General features: G+C 41.2%; 1 protein-coding gene across 4 annotated transcripts in view; it reads right to left on the minus strand.

The window, feature by feature from the left end:
- APOL6 (apolipoprotein L6) overlaps positions 1–21809 on the minus strand; it is a 49146-nt gene that overhangs the window by 3519 nt on the left and 23818 nt on the right. For 2 of the 4 annotated variants that reach the window (XM_074003879.1, XM_074003881.1), the window contains exons 5-6: positions 20641–20680; positions 7976–13447 (exon numbers count right to left, since the gene is read on the minus strand). In XM_074003879.1, coding sequence (XP_073859980.1) covers positions 20654–20680 — 27 coding nt within the window. In that variant the 3' untranslated portion in view covers positions 7976–13447; positions 20641–20653. Of the gene's footprint in view, positions 1–7975; positions 13448–20640; positions 20681–21809 lie in introns of those variants that run through there. The other 2 variants (XR_012418795.1, XR_012418796.1) reach the window with 1 other exon arrangement.

The following is a 21809-nucleotide window of genomic DNA, read 5'->3' on the forward strand; positions in this document are numbered from 1 at the left end:
GTGCAGGGCACGGTGGTACACACTTGTAATCCCAGCACTTTGAGGGGCTGAGGTGGGAGGATTGCTTGAGACCAGGAGTTCGAGACCAGTCTGAGCAACACAATGAGATTCCCATCGCTACAAAAAATTTAAAAATTAACTAGGCCTGGGCTGGGTGCAGTGGCTTACGCCTGTAATTCCAGCATTTTAGGAGGCTGAGGCAGGTGGATCACCTGAGGTCAGGAGTTTGAGACCAGCCTGGCCAACGTGGTGAAACCCCGTCTCTACTAAAAATACCAAAAATTAGCTGGGTGTGGTGGTGCGCACCTGTAATCACAGCTACTCAGGAGGCTGAGGCAGGAGAATTGCTTGAACCCAGGAGGCAGAGGTTGCCGTGAGCTGAGATCATGCCATTGCACTCCAGCTTGGGTGACAGAGCAAGACTCTGTCCCGAGAAAAAAACAAACAACAACAACAAAAACTAGGTGTGGTGGCACACACCTGTAGTCCTGGCTACCCAGGAGGCTGAGGTGGGAGGACACTTAAACCTAAGAGTTGGAGGCTTCAATGAGATATGATCAAGCCACTGGACTCCACTGTGCAACAGAGACAAAAAAGAAGAAGAAGAAAGAAGAAAGAAGAAGAGGAAGAGGAAGAGGAGGAAGAAGAGGAAGAAGAAGAAGCAGAAGCAGAAGCAGAATAAGCAGAAGCAGAAGCAGAAGAAGCAGAAGAAGAAGCAGAAGAAGCAGAAGCAGCAGCAGCAGAAGAAGAAGCAGAAGAAGCAGCAGCAGCAGAAGAAGAAGAAGCAAAAGAAGCAGAAGCAAAAGAAGCAGAAGCAGAAGCAGAAGCAGAAGCAGAAGCAGAAGCAGAAGAAGAAGCAGAAGCAGAAGCAGAAGCAGAAGCAGAAGCAGAAGCAGAAGCAGAAGCAGAAGCAGAAGCAGAAGAAGAAGAAGAAGAAGAAGAAGAAGAAGAAGAAGAAGAAGAAGAAGAAGAAGAAGAAGAAGAAGAAGAAGCAGAAGAAAGGATCACAGCTATGGCCGAATCACAGCTATGGCCAGCTGGTCATGGCAAAATGCACTTCCTCTTTCAGAACCCTTTACAGAACCCTTGGCAGGTGCACAGAGCACCACACAACCAAGGGGCCCAAAAGAGAGTCTCGGCTGGGGTTTTTTATGTTTCACGGGTCACATACAGAAATTCCTGTTACATAACTAGCTTCTGCAGCACATCTCTCTGGGGGTCTCACCAGGAGCAAATCAGTCTCACTGTTATCAATAAACAACGCTGACAAGTTGGTACAAACCACGCCAAACTCCTTCTTGGCCCCCTGCCTACAAAGCGACACTATTCATCGGCTTTCCTGCCTTGGCCATCCTCCGTGCCAGGCAGGAAGTTTAGTACAACCGCTCAGTTTCATTCTAGGCGTGCTGCAATTCACGCTCAGAGCACGGGAACTAAACAAGGAAGAGGTGTGTTTATTGGGTTTTTGGGCAAAAGGAGGAAAGATAAATGCAACTGATTTATCCATTCCCACAGTTCCGCATCCCTCACTCCAAACGCAGAACTCACGTCCCGGGCCTGCCCCCTCAGGATGGAGTTCTCGGGGTCACGCATTGGCTCTCGGGCCTCCATTTTTGCTAGTGTGGCTTGTTTTAACAGTTGACGATGTCATAGGCTCCAGGTTGGGGTACAAGCATCCTATAAATAAACCAGCGCGTTCCACAGACCCCCAGCCCCAGGCCAGCTCTTCTGCCGGTCATCTGCTACCTATCACACACGCACACTCTGTTTATATCTACCAGACATAGGCCTGCCGAGGCTGTTCCATGAGGACAGGGGAATGGTGGATATCTTTTATACTTTGCCCATCATAATTACCTTCCTGGAAGTGTGGTTGCACCTCCTTTGCGGAGGAGAGTGCATGACTCAGTTGGCCTATTCCATGACTGCAGAGGATTGCAAAGGTTCGCAAACCATTTGGGCCTAGCCACTTGGTAATTGAACTGTTTGGTAACCTAGGGACCAAACCATTTGGTAACCAAACCATTTGGTGACCTAGGGAAGCTGTGAAAAAAATTGCTGAAACACTAAGGGTCTCAGACACGAACTGGAGAACCTCTGCCATGCTGGTTGCTTTGGGCAGAGCCATTCCCAGGACTTCTGTGGGAGAAATAGGTAGGAAAGATGGATTCCCTTCCCTCTGGGGCTGTAAGTTTAAGGACAAGGTAAATCTAGATCTCTGATGGCCATCTTTTCCATGATGTACAAAGGTCATTCCTAGGAAAGGAACCCACGCGGACGAAAGCAGACCTGAGAGAGACAGGAGTCCTAGGCCAGGCGCGGTGGCTCACAACTGTAATCCTAGCACTTTGGGAGGCCAAAGGGGGCAGATCACTTGAGGTCAGGAGTTCGAGGCCTGTCTGGCTGTCTCTACTAAAAATACAAAATCAGCCGGATGTGGTTGCACTTGCCCGTAATCTCAGCTACTTGGGATGCCGAGGCAGGAATCACCTGAACCTGGGAGGTGGAGTTGCAATGAGCTGAGACTGAACCACTGCCCTTCAGCCTGGGCAACAGAGTGAGACTCTGTCTCAAAAAAAAAAAAAAAAGTCCTAGTATGTAGTTAAGCACCTGCAATCAACCTTACCTGAAGCAGGGCCATCGCTGGACTTTTCATTATATGACCTAATTCATTCCTGAACCAATCAGCAATCCTAGCTGCTAACAAAAGGGGACCCAAACTAGCTTAATCAGAAAAGCAATGTATTACCAAATATTAGGTATCTCAAAAGCTCTCTAGGAGAGAAGGAAAAATGGCCTGTATACAATTTGTGTCCATAAGCAACACCCCCAAGAACAGCACCCAAAATCACACCGAAAAGTGGTTTAGTGGGAAGCACTGCTAGGCACAGACAGCTCTGACTTCAGCACCATTGTCACCAACGCGACCAATGCTGGACACACGACTACAGCCTCTTATGCTGTTGGCTCTGGAAACAGGATGTAACTGCTGCCATTATCCCCAGAATAGATTCTGGAGCGAGCTCATGATTTGAAGTCTAATATGGGTACAACTGTTTGGCTGCATCTTTGCATCAAGAGAGGCTGGGAATGAGTATCTGATTTCTGTAGTCAGAGGCTATCGCCACATCCCACCAAGAGCTATAGAGCAGGGAGCGCCCCCAAATGGAGGCAAAGTGTTTACTGGGCAAAAAGAATCACCAAAGTCTACAAAGCCTTTGACTATCCAACGTCAGCGAGTGTACACGCGCGCGCGCGCACACACACACACACACTCTTAAATAAACAAAACGAAGTAACAGAAAATAATATTTATAAACCCCTTTTAGCCCACATACACACAAAAATACTCTTTTCAAAACGGGATCAGGACACATCAGTTACTGCATCCAGCTCCAAGTCAGCTTCCAGTTCCATCCAGGGCAGATCACCCATGTCTTCATTCTAGTGTCTTGGAGGCTGAGAAAGTGAGTTTAGCGATCAAGTGCTGGGTGGCTGTGATGGTTTATAAATGTCCACCAGAGTCCGCGGCAGTTTCTCTCCTCCTCTCCTTCTCTCTCTCTCTGTCATTCCTTCTCTCTTTCTCTCTCTCATTCCTTCTCTTTCTCTCTTTCCTTCTCTCTCATTCCTTCTCTCCTTCTCTCTCATTCCTTCTCTCCTTCTCTCTCATTCCTTCTCTCCTTCTATTTCTCTCATTCCTTCTCTCCTTCTCTCTCTCCCTCATTCCTTCTCTCTCTCATTACTTTTCTCCTTCTCTTTCTCATTCCTTCTTTCTCATTCCTTCTCTCTTTCTCTGTCATTCCTTCTCTCCTCTTTCTCTCATTCTTTCTCTCCTCCTCTCTCACATTCCTTCTCTCTCTTTCTCTCTGTCATTCCTTCTTCTCTCTCTCATTCCTTCTCTCATTCTTTATCTCATTCTTTCTCTCCTTCTCTGTCTCTAATTCCTTCTCTTTCTGTCATTCCTTCTCTCCTTTTTCTCTCATTCCTTCTCTCTCTCACTCCTTCTCTCCTCTCTTTCTCATCCTTCTCTCCTCTCTCTCTCATCCCTTCTCTCTCTCTCTTATTCTTTCTCTTCTTCTCTCTCTCATCACTTCTCTCTGTCTCTCTCATTCCTTCTTCTCTCTTTTGCTCATCCCTTCTCCAATCTGCATATAAGTGGACCTAAACAGTTTAAACCCATGTTGTTCAAGACTCAACTGTAATTTTATGTGTAGAAAATCCAAAATAATGTATGGGTAATTCATTAGATTATAATAAATGTAGTGAGGTCCCTGGATACAAGGTCAATATACAGACATGCATTGTATTTCTTCATACTAAGAGACAAACAATAATAAAGTAAAATAAATAATTTATGACATTAGAACACATCAAATACCTAAGAATATATCCAGCAAACAATTTTCAAGACACTCAAACTACAAGGCATTGTTAAAATAACTGAAAGACCTAAATAATTGGAGAGATACTATGAATCAAAAAATTCAATTTTGTCAGGAATTCAATTATTTTCAAACTGATCTATAGATTCAATAAAATAGTAGCAGATATTTTTATTGGAACATTGACAAGTTGATTCAATTTTAAAATTTATATGGAAATAAAAATGACCTAGAGTAACAGAAGAAATCTTGGTGAAGAACAAGTTGGAAAATTTACATTACAGGATCTAAAAGAGTCATTGTAAATCCACAGTAATTAAGAGTATGGTATTGCACAAGGCCAGGCAAATAGACCAACGGAACAAAACAGAGAATCCAGAAACAAACAGTGTAAGTTCTGTTGGTCTATTTGTCTAACCTTGTGTTTGTACCATCACCTCATTTACAACAAAGGCACCCTGCAATGCAGCAGAAGAATGGTCTTTGCCACAAATAGTGATGATCAATTAGATATTCATATGCGAAAAAAGTGAATTTTTTTTGAGATAAGGTCTTGCTCTGTCTCCCAGGCTGGAGTGCAGTGGCATGATCTTGGCTCACTGTAACCTCCACCTCCCAGGTTCAAGTGATTCTCATGCCTCAGCCTCCTGAGTAGCTGGGATTATAGACACGTGCCACCACACCTGGCTAATTTTTGTATTTTTAATAGAGATGGCGTTTCACCATGTTGACCAGTTGATCTTGAACTCCTGGCCTCATGTCATCCACCCACCTCAGCCTCCCAAAGTGTTGGGATTATAGGCATGAGCCACCGTGCCCTGCCAAAGAAAGTGAATCTTGATTCCTTCCTCACATCACACATAAAAATCAATTCCTAATGATGAAAGATTTAAAGGTTAAAATAAAACAATAAAATCTGTAGCAAAAAAATCAAAGGAGGATATGTGCACTATCAAGGGATACGCAAATATTCTATACAGCATTAAAAGAACTGATGGAAGAAAACATTTATAACTTGGACTTCACTAACATGAAGAAATGTTGTACATTAAAATATACCAGTAAGAGCACACCCATGTTTATAGCAACGTTATTTACAATAGTCAAAAGGAGGAAGCAATCTAAGTGTCAGTGTAATAGAGATGCAGGAGATGGCCAAATGCCGAGGCAGATAGGGAAGGGTTCCTGGAGAAACTCCGACCCACCCAGGTTACACCAGACGTAATCACCAAATGTTTGCACCAGACCTTTTGTGCAGATAAGGGAACCTGCACAGGGGGCTTGCCTGGGCATACCCACAGCAGACTGGGGGGCCACATGCCCTGGGGGAATGGGGTGGAGCTACTGGAAATTCACACCTTATGCAGGGGAGGAGCCTGACCTTCAGTTTGTGTCTGGTGGCCCTGGTATTCAATTTGTGAAATGGAAATCTGCTTGCAGAGCCCCTCTCTTTGCTGAGAGCTTTCCTTTCACTGAATAAATTCTGCCCTCCTCACCCTTCAATGTGTCTGCGTGCGTAATTTTTCTTGGTCATGAGACAAAAACCTGGATTTAGCTGAACTAAGGAGCAAAAACCCTGCATCAAATGGATGAATAGATAAACAAACTGTGGTACAACAAAGATTGGTGCAAAAGTAATTGCGGTTTTCATTTAATTTTTAATTGCAAAAACCACAATTACCTTTGCACCAACCTAATATATACATCCAATATTAGTTAGCCTTGAGAAGGAAGGACATTCTGACACATGCTACAACATGGATGACCTTTGAAGATGTTATGTTAAGTGAAATAAGCCAGGCTAGGCACAGTGGCTTATGCCTGTAATCCCAGTACTTTGGGAGGCTGAGGCGGGTGGATCACTTAAGGTAAGAAGTTTGAGACCAGCCTGGCCAACATGGCGAAACCCCATCTCTACTAAAAATAGAGATGGGATGTGGTGGCATGGACCTGTAATCCCAGCTACTCAGGAGGCTGAGGAGTATTGCTTGAACCCAGGAGGCAGAGGTTGGAGTGAACCAAGATCATGGCACTGCACTCCAGCCTGGGTGACAGAGTGAGACTCTGTCTCAAAAAAAAAAAAAAAAAGAAATCAGTCACAAAACAAATACTGTATAATTGTACTCATATGTGATATTTAGAGTAATCAAATTCATAGGAACAGAAAGTAGAATGATGATTGCCAGCATATAAGGGAAGAGGGAGTGAGGTGCTATTGTTTAATAGGTAGAGAGTTTCAGTTTTGTAAGATGAAAAAAGTTCTGGAGATAGATGGTAGGGATGGTTGCACAACAATGTGAATGTACCTAATGCCACTGAACTGTACACTTCATAATGGTTAAAATGGTAAATTTCATATTATATATATAGTACCAAAAATTTTAAAATACATATACCAGTTAGAGGGTATATATCAGTAAGAGACTATCAGTTTAGAGACCACCTTGAAATTGTTAGTGCCTCAAGCCACAGCCTGAGAGAAGATATTTATGATAAATATATCTGACAAAAGACTTAAATGTAAAAAAAAAAAGAAAGTCTTCAATCAATAAGAAAAATAACAGAATAAAAATGGGCAAAAGGCTTGGACAGGCATTTCACAAAAAAAGAGATTAAAGGGGTCAATAAGCACATGGATACTCAATATCATATGTCATCAAAGAGGCTGGGTGCGGTGGCTCACACCTGTAATCTCAGCACTTTGGGAGGCCGAGGTGGATGGATCACGAGGTCAGGAGATCAAAACCATCCTGGCTAACATGGTGAAACCCCATCTCTACTAAAAATACAAAAAACTAGCCAGGCATGGTGGCTGGTGCCTGTAGTCCCAGCTACTAGGGATGCTGAGGCAGGAGAATCCTTGAACCCAGGAGGCAGAGGTTGCAGTGAGCTGAGATCGTGCCACTGCACTCCAATCTGGACGACAAGAGCTAAACTCCGTCTCAAAAACAAGCAAATGAACAGACATATGTCATCAAAGAAACATACATTCAAATCACAATCACAAAGATATCACTACTTGCTCAGCAAACTGGCTAAAATTTTTTAGTGATGATACCAATAGATGGTGAGGATGTGGAACAACTGGAACTCTAACCATTACTGGTGGGAATGAAAATAGATACAATCACTTCAGATGTGTTTATTAAAGCTAAAATATGTACACTCTACAAACTGTGGTTCTACTACTTGCCGTATGTCCGAGAGAAGTGAGTGTATAAACCTACCAAAACGTACTGTATTAATCTGTTCTAATGCTGCTAATAAAGACATACCTAAGACTAGGTAATTTATAAAGGAAAGAGGTTTAATGGACTCAGTTCCACATGACTGGGGAAGCCTCACAATCATGGTGGAAGATGAAGAAAGAGCAAAAGGGCTTCTTACATGGCAGCAGGCAAGAGAGCATGTGCAGGGAATTCCCATTTATAAAGCCATCAGATCTCATGAGACTTACTCACTACCACAAGAACGGTATGGGGGAAATTGCCCCTATGAGTCAATTACCTCCCACCAGGTCCCTCCCACGACGTGGGGATTATTACAGTTGAAGCTGAGATTTGGGTGGGGACACAGAACCAAACCATATCACGTACATTAACAAAGATGTACATAACAGCTTTATTTATAATAGTCTCAAGCATGTTTATCACCATTAGAATGAAGAAATACATTTTGGTATATAACGGAATTTCACTGCAGTAAAAAATAACTAAAGCTACATATAACCACACAGATGAATTTCACAGATATACCTTTGAGTACAAAAGAGGATATACTGTATGATTTTATTTATATGAATTTCAAGGACAAGGAAGACTAATCATGGTGACAAATCAGAAGAGTTGGATGTGGCAGGCAGAATATCAGTTTCCCAGAATGTCCCATCTTAATCCTTAGAAACTATAAATATGCTCTGTTACCTGGCAAGAGGGACTTTGCAGATGTAATTAAAGTCACTAATCAGTTGATGTTAAAAGAGAGAGATTATCGGAATGGGACTAATCTAATCATATGGGCCCTTAGAAGCAGAGAACATTCCCTGGCTGGAGGTAGACAGATGTGGCAGAAGAGGAAGTCAGAAGACTCAAAGTGTGGCAAGGACTTGAGTCACTGTTCTGGAAATCATGAGAAGTAGTGAGTTCTACCAATGACATGAAGGCACCTAGAAGCAGTTTCTCCCTTGGGAGTATCCAGACAATAGCCCAGGCCATTCAACACTGACTTTGGCCCTATCAGAAGCTAAGACAAGGTTGGGCACAATGACTCATTCCTGTGATCCCACCACTTTGGGAGGCCAAGACAGAGGGATTGCTTGAGCCTAGGAGTTCAAAAAGAGCCTGGGCAATGTGGTGAGACCCCCATCTCAAAAAACAAAAAAGGCCAAGATAAGATTGCGAACCCAGTCAAGTTTTACCTAGACTTCTCACCTACAGAACTGTGAGGCAATAAATGTGTGTTGTTTTAAGCCACTACATTTGTGGTAATTCATTGCAGCATCCATAGAAAACATATACAGTGAGTATGGACTGGATGGGAATAAAAGTGAGGTCTCTGGAGAGCTAGAAACATTCCGTATCTTCATCAAGTTGTAGTTACGTGGTGGATAAGTATGTAAACATTAATTAAACTGTACACTTCATATTTTAAAACCTAATTTAAAATAGAAAGTGAGCAAGCAATTGATCATCCTTATATTGTTAAGTTACAGCTCTATTGCAGTATGCTCATAGAATGCAGCCTCTATAATTACTTTTTAAAAAATCTTATTGGGATTTTCTTTGTAGACTAGTGCTTGATATATTTTTACAAATGATCCCAAAGCATTTGAAAGAAACTTATTCCCTGCTTTTTAGGAGAAAATATATGGGTGTAAATTAAGATTTTAAATTGTGTTATATAGGAGGAAACACTAATTTTCCTTTTTCTTGTTTCTATGTGGTGGAACTTTCATGAGAGCAAAGCTCCCAGCCTCCTGCAGGGTGGGGGCAAAATGTATCTGTTAATCTTTGAAGGAGTGGAGCCATGCATAGCTCAGTCCTTTTTTCTTCTCAACTTTCCTTAGGATCTACCTACCCACGGGAGAGCACGTATTTTGTTCTGTTCCTTTAAGCTGCAGGTGTCAGAGAGACAAGCCCTGTTGGAGAGGCACGCAGTTGTCCAGGGTGCCTGCTCCAGAGATGGAAAATCTGTCCAGCGGTGGGGTGAAATATTCATAAGCCCACATGGCTCAGAGAGAAGGAACCTCATTCTCTAACAGCTTCACCAGTAATTAAGGCGCTATTTCTATCTCCATCTGCCTAATTCTTGTGTCTATTTCTGGGTTGTTGCATGGGGCCAGAAACGTTGTACAAAGAGTGCAATTTAAGGAGCAAAATAATACCCAGAGATTGTGTTGCTCGAGCCTAAATTCCGGCCTTTGGCTTTGGGTTACAAAAGTCATGTGGGGTCAGGGACTTGCCACGCACAGAGCTGGGTGGCTTTATTCTCAAGAGTGGCTGCTGAAAATAGAGTCAGGGTTTTTTTGTTTGTTTGTTTGCTCTACCGGAATAGCTCCTAGTTGATGCTAACTTCTGTGGCCTTAACAAACAGGTGCAGTTGAGAGAATGAATCAATTACAGGAACGAAAAATTCTGTTTACAAATCTTTTAGGTATTGGTTGCTGAGGCTGGGGAACTTTTTTTCCTCCTTTTACAGAGTTTCTCAGCTCGCCACTTTTATTCTATTCTATTCTATTCTATTCTATTCTATTTATTTTGTTTTATTTTATTTTGAGATGGAGTCTTGCTCTGTTGCCCAGGTTGGAGTACAGTGGCACAATCTTGGCTCACTGCAAACTCCACCTACCGGGTTCACACCATTCTCCTGCCTCAGCCAACTGAGTAGCTGGGACCACAGGCACCCACCACCACACCCAGATAATTTTTTGTATTTTTAGTAGAAATGGGGTTTCACTGTGTTAGCCAGGATGGTCTCGATCTCCTGACCTAATGATCCGCCCACCTCAGCCTCCCAAAGTGCTGGGATTATAGGCGTGAGCCATCGCGCCCGGCTTCAGCATCTTTCAACTGCAACATAGGTTGTGTTTCACGTTTGTTGTAGGGAACTACTGTGGACAAGAACCAGCTTTAAATTGTTAGTGCCTCTTAAATGAGGAGGTGAAAAACTTGTATACTGAAAACTACACAATGTTGCTAAAAGAAATTAAAGAGGACATCAATAAATGGAAAGACATCCTGTGTTCATGGATTGGAAGACAATATTGTTTAGATGTTAATACTACCCAAAGAAATCAACAGATTCATTGTAAGCCCTACCAAAATCCCAACAACATTTTTTGCAGAAGTAGAAAAATTCATCCTAAAATTTATATGGACTCTTAAGGGACTCTGAATAGCCATAACAATATTGAAAAAGAACAAAACAGGAGGGCTTGGCCAGGCGTGGTGGCTCACACCTGTAATCCCAGCACTTTAGGAAGCTGAGGCAGGGGGATCACTTGTGGTTGGGAGTTCAAGACCAGCCTGGCCAACATGGTGAAACCCCGTCTCTACTAAAAATACAAAAATTAGCCAGGCATGGTGGGGAACACCTGTAATCCCAGCTACTCAGGAGGCTGAGACAGGAGATCACTTGAATCTGGGAGACGAAAGTTGCAGTGAGGCGAGATTGTGGCACTGCACTCCAACCGGGGTGACAGAGTGAGGCTCCATTTCAAAAAAAAAAAAAGGAAAAAACACCTGGGGTAAACTGAAGCATTGAACTGTAGAAAATACTGCAGAGGCCTCAAAAATAGTCAAACTCTGTAAAATATTTGAAGAGATTTATTCTGGGCCAAATATGAGTGACCATGGCCCGTGACACAGCCCTCAGGAGATCCTGAGAACTTGTGCTCAAGGTGGTAGGGGTGAAGCTTGGTTTTATACATTTTAGGGAGACATGAGACATCAGTCAAATACATTTAAGATATATATTGGTCCAGTCTGGAAAGTTGGTGTAGGATATAATAAATTCCTCTTCAAAAGTTTTAGCCTCTAAACTTCCTTTAAAATTCAAGAGGGAGAAAATCGTTAAGTACAATGAGTTCTGAGATCCTCTCCAAAGAACCAATGTATCAGTATGTTCAGCTCCCCTGTTCTTTGTTCTCTATTTTAAAGTTTAACTTCCTCATTCTTTATGTCTCCTTGCCCCTACTTTCAATAAACAACCCCTTCCTAGCCTCTATCACCTGCTCTGTCCTTAGTCACCTGCTCTGTCCTTAGTCATCCTTAGTCACCTGCTCTGTAGGCATCCTTCCTGCCGAAAATACTTACCCCACCACTCTGGCTCTTACCCTTACTCTCCTTAAAACAGTCAATTGGAATTAGCTTAGACTGTGTGGTCCAACCCTAGCCAATAGGGGAAAGACACAGCAGTAGGGACTAGCCTCTTTAGACATAAGACTCCTTTTCCTTCCCTTGTCCAGTGTGCTCTCGCCATTGCTCCATCTGCGAGATGCACCCTTCCATAGAAGTAAATTGCCTTGCTGAGAAAACTTTTGCCTGAGTGCTATTTTCACTTGGCGGCAGGGAGCATTTACTTCCAACACTGGGACCACTTGTTGGGGAGGTGGGTGCTTCCAGTTTATAGGGTTATAGGTAGATTTAAAAATTTTCTGATTGGCAATTGTTTGAAAGAATTATTAACAATAGGGCCAGGCCCAGTGACTCAGGCCTGTAATCCCAGCACTTTGGGAGGCTGAGGCGGACGGATCATGAGGTCAGGAGTTCGAGACCAGCATGACCAACATAGTGAAACCCCGTCTCTACTAAAAATACAAAAAAAAAAATTAACCAAGTGTGGTGGTGGGTACCTGTGGACCCAGCTACTCAGGAGGCTGAGGCGGGAGAATTGCTTGAACCCAGGGGGCAGAGGTTTCAGTGAGCTGAGATCATGCCATTGCACTCCAGCCCATCCCAGGCAACAGTGTGAGACTCTGTCTCAGAGAAAAAAAAAAAAAAAAGAAGTCGTGGAGACCAAAGCTTTATCTTGCAGATGAAGTCTCCAGATAGCAGACGTAAGTTCTGTATTGATGTGAAATGCTGATTGGCTTTTCCCGAATTCCAAAAGAGAGGAGGGCATACTGAGGCATGTCCGAACTCCCGCTTCCCATCATGGCCTGAACTATTCTTTCAGGTTAAATGTAGAGGGCTCTGACCTGGAAGAAGAAGTCCATTCAGATGGTTGTTGGGGTGGGGGGCTTTGAATTTTATTTTGGTTTACAAAGGTCTCTCTCTGACCTTCTGCCACTGCCTCCTTCCCTTCCAAAGCAAAGAGAGGGGCTTTCTTTGAAATTATCTTGTTTGATTAAGGGAAATTCTGTCCAGAAGGAATGCAATCGCTTTGGACCCCCCTCCCTGGAATCTACATCAACTAGAGAAGATTAACTCATATTGCAGGAGAGGAGAACAATGAAAAGCCACTCAAGACATCAACCTAGACAGACTTTTTGCCTATTTTTTCAACTACAGTAAGAACAGCAAAACAAAAAGTTACAGATCTGTAGGCAAATGAGAAAATTGGAAATTAGAAAGAAAACTCAGTGGGTTGCAGAAACATATGTTATAATGCATATTTTGTAATACAGCCTTGAGAAATGGTCCCCAGCAGGTAGTCTAATGACAATATTCTAATGACATAAAGCAAGTATTTCAACCCCCAAAGCAAGAAAAACACATGAAGGAAATTCTATGCCTAAATACCAACAGTTGTCACTCTTAATTGTGCATTATTTCTTCCTATGTTTTAGTTTCCTGAATTAAAAAAACAAAACAAAACAAAACAAAAAAACTTGTCTATGCACTACTTTCAAAATAGCAGCTAAAGCATAGAAAATTAAAAAAATTGTTAAGATAGGTGAGCTGGGCAGCTAGGAGAACTCCTACAGGTTCTGAAGTCCTGAAGAAGCTTCAAGGATTTGAGTCTTGGGGGCAGGCAGAGGGGCTCTCTCCTTCCCGCTGGAATGTGGTTGAGCAGGTTCCAGTGACACCCTTTTTTGTGCAGACCCAGGATCCCAGCCAGGATTACTGCCAGGGTCGGGGAGGAAGAGAACACAGAGAGGCAACAAGAGGGTGAGTTGATATGGAAAAGAGAACACAAAATACATTTCTCCCAGGAATCCTCCCGTCTTATCTTTGGCTCTTACTATAGAAGCTGGCATAAAACAATACAGGTCTACTGAGGACTGACTGTGCATGCAGGCGAGTGAACATGTTACTGGAAACAGGTCCCCATCCAGACCCCAAGAGAGGTTCTTGGATCTTGCACAAGAAAGGACTCAGGGCAAGTATGCAGAGTAAAGTGAAAGCAAGTTTATTAGGAAAGTAAAGGAATAAAAGAATGGACCAGGTGCAGTGGCTCATGCCTGTAATTCCAGCACTTTGGGAGGCTGAGGTAGGTGGATCATGAGGTCAGGAGTTTGAGACCAGCCTGGCCAACATGGTGAAACCCCATCTCTACTAAAAATACAAAAATCAGCTGGGTGTGGTGGCACGTGCCTATAATCCCAGCTACTAGGGAGGGTGAGGCAGGAGAATCACTTGAACCTGGGAGGCAGAGGTTGCAGTGAACCAAGATGGTGCCACTGCACTCCAGCCTGGGCAACAGAGCAAGACTCCATCTCAGAAAAAAAAAGAATAGCTACTCCATAGACAGAGCAGCCCCAAGGGCTACTGGTGGTTGCCCATTTTTATGGTTATTTCTTAATTATATGCTAAACAAGGGGTGGATTATTCAAGCCTCCCCTTTTTAGACCATAGAGGGTAACTTGCTGATGTTCCCATGGCATCTGTAAACTGTCATGGCTCTGATGAGAGTGGAGCAGTGAGGATGAAGAGATGTCATTCTCATCGCCATCTTGGTTTTGGTGGGTTTTAGCCGGTTTCTTTATTGCAACCTATTTTATCCTCAAGGTATTATGACCTGCATCTTGTACCAACCTCCTGTCTCATTCTGTGACTTAGAATGCCTAACTCTCTAAGAATGCAGCCCAGGAGGTCTCAGCCTTATTTTACCCAGACTCTGTTCCAGATGGAGTTGCTCTGGTTTAAACACCTCTGACATTTCTTCCCTCCCTTTTATAAGAGAACCCTTAATCATAAGGGTTGCAGAGTGACCAAGATTCATCTTCTGTAACTTCTTCAGACTGAATAGGGTGATGATATTCCTGCCTAACTATGAGAGTCTCTTGTGTTTAGGGTATAGAGGAGCTCAGTCAGAAAGTATCAGTATAGTAATGGCCATTCATAACTCCAAGTTTTGACAAGAGGTGATACCTGGAAGATTAATAAGTGTTTAATTTAAGAAATCGTTGAGCAAGCATATCCTTATTCCTACACAGAAAGAGTACAATAGCAATATATTCCACAACAGTAAAGCAAAATAAGTAAAATTATTCCAAGTAAACTAAATTAGAAGGCTTTCCAAGAACTGGGCAACTGTTGAAGCCAAGCTGACGTGGGATCGATAGTTGAGTCCAATGTGCTCAGAATTAGAATATTGATTCACATTTTTACATTACCCATCTGTCTTGTTTCTTTTAAGCTGCAGTCAGGAATGGTTGGTTTACAGGAATAAGCAGGGTTAGCCTAAATTGCAGAAACAAACTTAAAAACAACTGATGAGACTAGAATTTAATAACAAGTGTACCACAGTTTTTGAAACATAATATTTCTCTCTCCAGTTTCCCATTTTTACTAAAGACAAATTATGGTAACACCAATTTACCTTTTCATACTTGACCTAATTATTTGTCTAAAGTGCTTCAAGAATAATTATTTTTTACATAAGCTCTTTGTAAATTGGCTTTGATGGGACTCTGTTCCATAGAAGGAATTTTAGATAGGACTTTTATTAGAGCCGAGCCTTGCCATGGGTTTGTATCCTCAAATACCTATGAATTGAGTAAATTCCTCTCCTCCTGAGGTTCCAAGATAACTTGGGGCCCCTGGGCCTGATAGAAAGTGACATTCTTTACTTACCACCAATCAGAAACCCTATATAGGGACTGTGGAGGCAAGATATGAGGCCAGTTTTCCCAAGGGACTTTTATTGGCTTTACAGTTAAGTTTGATTCCTTAAAGGAAAGCACAATATTCCAGTCAAGGCCTTGGTAAAATAATCAGTTTTTCCAATTGTGCCCTGTTACAAAAGAAAACAGATTCTAATTGCACTTATGCAAATAACTATATTGCCATAAGTTAATACTCGCAACTAGTTTTCAAATTCTGGAGAAATCATGTAGAGAGAAACAAATATGCTCCAAATTTTGTTCACAGAAGTACACTTTACTCAATTGTTGAAAGCTGTAAATAGCTCAAAAGAAAAGTTTCCTTGTCTCTGAAAAACAAAAAAAAGGATCAGCAACATTTTAAGCAAAGTAAAAAAACAAAAGATTACTTCAGACTTCTATTAGTTTACTCCATGCAGTTAACTTCTGTTCTGTTTGATAGCTATGAACATTTCAGCTCTCCATGAGAGTTCTGAAAGTTTTTTCTCTATTCTGATGTCACATTTCCAAAGTTATCAGAATCCTACACTCAAGAACACCTGTTAGAGTTTTATAGTTGATTATAAATCACCTTTTAAAGAGGGTTAAAACAAGACAACAATTGTTTATGGGTGACGAAACATCTTAGGACAACCACAGTCAAAAACATGATAGACAAAGAAATTTGGTTACCTCTGTGGCATACAATTATTTTATATAACAATTATAATTATTAATAACATACTCTAAGTCATATCATAATTATAGGAGTTTTTCTTAAATATAATTTTGAAAGGCCGGGCACGGTGGCTCAAGCCTGTAATCCCAGCACTTTGGGAGGCCGAGGCGGGTGGATCACAAGGTCAGGAGATCAAGACCACGGTGAAACCCCGTCTCTACTAAAAATACAAAAAATTAGCCAGGCGCGGTGGCAGGCGCCTGTAGTCCCAGCTACTCAGGAGGCTGAGGCAGGAGAATGGCGTGAACCCGGGAGGCGGAGCTTGCAGTGAGCTGAGATCGCGCCACTGCACTCCAGCCTGGGCGACAGCACGAGACTCCGTCTCAAAAAAAAAAAAAAAAAAAAAATTTGGAATACATACCAGTAACATTTATACAAATATAGCCCAAAGAAAACCAAACACCATTTCATATTTGATGATGCTTCCTGTATGACTTTTATACTAAATAAGCCAAATGTCACTGTCGCATTAGTGCATTATTGATGTCAAACCCAGTTCTTAATAAAACCTTATAGACATATCTACCCAATTTTAATGTTTGACCATAAGGTAAGATTCTCATAAACTTTTTATAACCCTTTACAAATGTTTGTTAAAGAGTAGGTCATAAGCAGGGTTTTGCTCTAACAAAAACCTGTTGTGCTTTTATTCCAATGTTTAATTTATGGAAAAACTGAATAAATGCCTCTTTAACTTTAGCCAATATATTCACACACAAAATCTCTTACAATTAATTTTTTTAATAAAACTTCCACAACTTTCTTAAAAACCTTCAGCTTTATTCTATCTAACTTAAAACAATCCTCTAACCCTTTAGGGGAAGAAAAGAAAATTCACGGCCGGGTGCGGTGGCTCACGCCTGTAATCCCAGCACTTTGGGAGGCTGAGGCAGGTGGATCATGAGGTCAGGAGATCAAGACCATCCTGGCTAACATTGTGAAACCCCATCTCTACTAAAAAATACAAAAAATTAGCCGAGCGTGGTGGTGGGTGCCTGTGGCCCCAGCTATTCGGGAGGCTGAGGCAGGAGAATGGCGTGAACCTGGGAGGCAGAGCTTGCAGTGAGCTGAGATTGTGCCACTGCACTCCAGCCTGGGCGACAAAGCGAGACTCTGTCTCAAAAAAAAAAAACATTTCACTTTGCTAACCTTACAGGTGGAACTGTTTCTTTAGTAGTCTTAATTACATGTTACAATGTTAACTCTTAGCAACTTTTACTTTTGGTGAAAAATCTGGTTAGTAAGTGATATTAATTATGTACCACATGTGGAGCCTAGGCCACCAGAGGGTCTGACTATTTCCAACATAGCTAGGGGGCATGGCTAACTCCACATGTCCCAGGCCTTATCTAGAATATAATACTCCAAAATAAATTGAACAATTTTTAAAAGCCAAAGAAGCAGTTTATGACTTTACTACATTTAGTAAACCTAATATCTGACCTGCATAATTTAGACCAAATATTTACATTTTTGAAAATATTTTTATTTTACTAATTGTCTTTAAAACTGTCTTCGTTTCCCAAAGGTTACTTAAGTTACATGAACTAAATAAAAGGCATTATACTTTTTAATTTTCTGAAAAAATATTTTATTTAAGCTCTTATTATTATTAAACAAAATTAATCAAAGCTCTTTCATATATAAATATCACACACAGAACCTATATAAATACACAGACAGACAGAAGATAAAAGACTCATTCCTTAAGCCAGGAATTGGACTCTGAATCCAGGTCACTATTGTGAAAAAAGAAATCACAGCCACATGGTTATAAGGTCAAGTTCCCAAGGACGTACAGGACAAGGAAAAAACCTCATTCAATTTTTTTCAGGGACCCGCAGAAAAGTTCGTAATTTTCCAGTTTGCTGGGCCATCTGAAAACAGGCTTACAGATGTCCTAAGCCCACGTTTTATCCTAAGGTACCCCTCTTGGTGACAGAACAATACAGAAAGACCCCCAAAACACACCAGATTCACTACAGCTTAAGATTAGCCTCGTGAATCCTTTTTTCCATTAATCAAAACTTTATAGGAGATAAACAGTGATTTTTTTTTTTTTTTTTGAGACGGAGTCTCGCTCTGTCACCCAGGCTGGAGTGCAGTGGCTGGATCTCAGCTCACTGCAAGCTCCGCCTCCCAGGTTCACGCCATTCTCCTGCCTCAGCCTCCCGAGTAGCTGGGACTACACGCGCCCGCCACCTCTCCCGGCTAGTTTTTTGTATTTTTTAGTGGAGACGGGGTTTCACCATGTTAGCCCATGTTGGGATGGTCTCGATCTCCTGACCTCGTGATCCGCCCGTCTAGGCCTCCCAAAGTGCTGGGATTATAGGCTTGAACCACCGTGCCCGGCTAAACAGTGATTTTTACCATTCCTTTGCAGTTTGCACAGAGAGAGAGAGGAAAGGGAAGGGAGAAAAGTATTGCTTATGGCAGGGTGGGGAAGGCAAGGTGCTCGGGGAGGCCAGAGAAAGACCTGCCCACTGCAGCAGACACTGAATCAAATTTACCATATAAGATTCTTTCTTATATAAAATTACTTCTTTTTAAGCTTTTTAACCTTGAAAGAATTCTTTATAACTTTGTTTACATCATTTTTTATTTTCTGGTTCCTTTTACCTGGTTTTATACATAACCTTTTAATAAGTTCTGAATTAGACAAAACTTGTTCACCTTTTTTGTTTTAAAAAAAAGACACACTATTTTTTTAAGCAAGAGTGTTTTCCTACAAGATATATTTGTTGGAAAATACACAAATAATAAATTATCTGTTATTTAATTTAATATGACTTTATATTCTAAATTGCATCCAGTTTGTATTTATCCCATTACATTTACCTATTTCATTTTAATTGTTTACCTAGATTATTTATAAAAATTATGATAGTCATGATTTAAAGTTATGAAACTTCCATTGCAAAATTACAGCTGAGACAGTGAAAAACAATTTGACCTAACTGATTCCACCTTGCTCTTAACCTCCAAGCTCTCGCTTGTTCATTCCTGGGCATAGGCCGAATGAACTTTTGAAGAAATCTAGTCTAAGATTAGCTTTGAAACAAAGACAATAACAGTCCTTTCCCAAAACAAACCTCCTTCTTGTCTGTGGACTAAACTGCCTCAAGCCACAGGATTAGAAGTTCAAGATGCAGCTATTTTCATTAAACCATATCAATGTCATATTTATTAAAAATTACACAAGCAAAGATCATTACAGTTTTGTAACCCCTATGCCAAATTTTGACACCTTATGGTATTTTGCAGGGATAAGTATAAAATCACTTGATTGATAGAATGCAAACAAAAATGTATGCTGGCAATTCTTAAGACATTTCTAACATCACTTTACCAATAATTTTAAAGCTAGCTTATTTATTAAAGATTTTACTTAAGTTACATAAACTTGAAAAAGCATTTGACTACTCTTCTTTTTTAGTATCTGATTTAAGCACTTTTATTTTTCTTTAAGCCAATTGGAGCTGTTTTATATATTTTTAGTACTGAAACATTGTGTACACAACACATACATACATATAAGGACATATTAGGCATGCCAATAGAAGTACATTTTACAGATTTATAATGCCCACCCCCACCCCCCCACCGTTTTTTCCTATCTTAGACTTTCAGATTCTTGATAACCTGTTTTACAGCCCTAGGCAATTGTCAGCTAAATAGCCTTAAATTTGCACATTAAAGAAAACAACCCAGGTGAAAATCAAATAGCAAAATTTACATCATAAGGTACAGAGAGAAAAAAGCCTGGTGGTGTTAGAGGAAGATGTTTTTATTTTTCTTTGAGCCAAATTAAACATAAAATTAAACTACATTCTTCCTTAGCACAAGAGTAGCCTCTGTTGCAATAACTATTTTAGTCAAAAAATCCGGTGAAAACAGAATTCAGTCAACTAAGTAGTAAAAGGAAAAAATACTTTTTTTTTGCTACAAAAAAAAGACAAGGTCTTAGGAGAGAAAAACAAACAAGAAACAAAAACATAAAGGCCTTTCAAATACAAACATGCACAAACACACACATCTTGGATGTGAGTGTTTTAAATAAGCAGACCTTCAACCATTGAGCTCCTTGAAAAACTTTTTTAAAAATCTTATTACCAAATCTCAGCTAGGATAAAAGGTTGCTATTTCAGAGGTACAGCTATTGCTCTTTCAGTTTGGTCTGGCTAGCAAAAAGGTGGCCTTGTTATGTAAATAAAGCCCCTATAGTCATTAAAATTTAAAAAAAATTTTTTTAAGCTGGCTGTTTTCCTACTACGTCAGAGTCCTTGACCCCATAATTCAGGGTTCCCCTTCGGATTTGACTAAGACAGAAACAAACAACAAAACAGTTAAGCAAAACTAACAATGGTCACACAGATTATACAATTTCTGAGTGCTCTAAGTGTACGCAGAAATTAACACCAGCTGGTTGTTAAATACTAACTTTAGTCGTTTAAAAAGAATTTGTAAGACAGAATCCCAAAACAGTTTCTTACCTAGTGATGGGTCTCAGGCTGTAGACTGCCCTGTACCATCCTAGAAGCAGGAAAAAAAAAAAACAAAACCGTTTTCCCCATTGCAAGAGAGCTCAAACTCCATTAACACGTCACCTGACTTCCATCATCATGAAAGCAGGAAAACTTGCTTTCCTTGTTGGGAGCAAGTAAAACTCCAACAAAAGAGGTGTTGTACAGCAAAATAAACTTCAGATCTCTACCAAATTTTAAGAGATCAGGGATTTTCTGGAGGGAGTCCTCTCAGACCTCAGCAAATTGTCCTATTGGTTTGAGCCATAAAGTTAGCTCATGCTGGTAACCAAGCACTGACAGATTCGTCAAAGGTCGGGAGCATCTCCACTCAGAATCCATTCATGGTTTCCAAAATGTGAACCCAGAAAATCTGAGACAGGTCTCAGTACATTTAGAAAGTTGATTTTGCCAAGGTTGAGGACACACCTGTGACACAGCCTCAGGAAGTCCTGAAGACATGGGACCAAGATGGTCGGGGCATAGCTTGGTTTTATACATTTTAGGGAGACATAAGACATGAATCAATATATGTAAGAAGAGCACTGGTTCAGTGGGGAGGGAGCTTCCGGGTCACAGATAAGTGAGACACAAATGGTTGCTTTCTTTTGAGTTTCTGATTAGCCTTTCCAAAGGAGGCAATCAGATACGTATCTATCTCAGTGAGCAGAGGGATAACTTTGAACAGAGTGGGAGATGGGTTTGCCCTAAGCAGTTTCCCTAAGCTTGAGTTTTCCTTGGTGATTCTGGGGTCCCAAGATATTTTCCTTTCATAGTTGACATCCCCAGTGTGATAGTGTTTAGGGCTCAGAAAAAGATACCCTAAAATAGGGTGCTTTGGCATGCTGAGTTCTTTGTATAAAGGAGACTGAAGGGCCTCAGAAATAAGAGAACGAAAGTCTGTCTTTGACCCACTCCTGCCCACTTCCCTTCCTTTCCAAAACACAGGGAGGAGCTTTCTTTGAAGTTCTCTTATTTGATTAAGGGAAGTTTCTCCAGAAGGAAGACAATTGTCCTGGACACCCCTTCCTGGAATCTACATCAATCAGAGAGGATTAACTCGTAATGCAGGACGGGAGAATAATTAAAAGTTGCTCAAGACACCACACCGAGATAGACTTTTTGCTTATCCTTTCAAC

The sequence above is a fragment of the Macaca fascicularis genome, chromosome 10 (genome assembly GCF_037993035.2).
Source record: "Macaca fascicularis isolate 582-1 chromosome 10, T2T-MFA8v1.1".
NCBI lineage: Eukaryota > Metazoa > Chordata > Mammalia > Primates > Cercopithecidae > Macaca > Macaca fascicularis.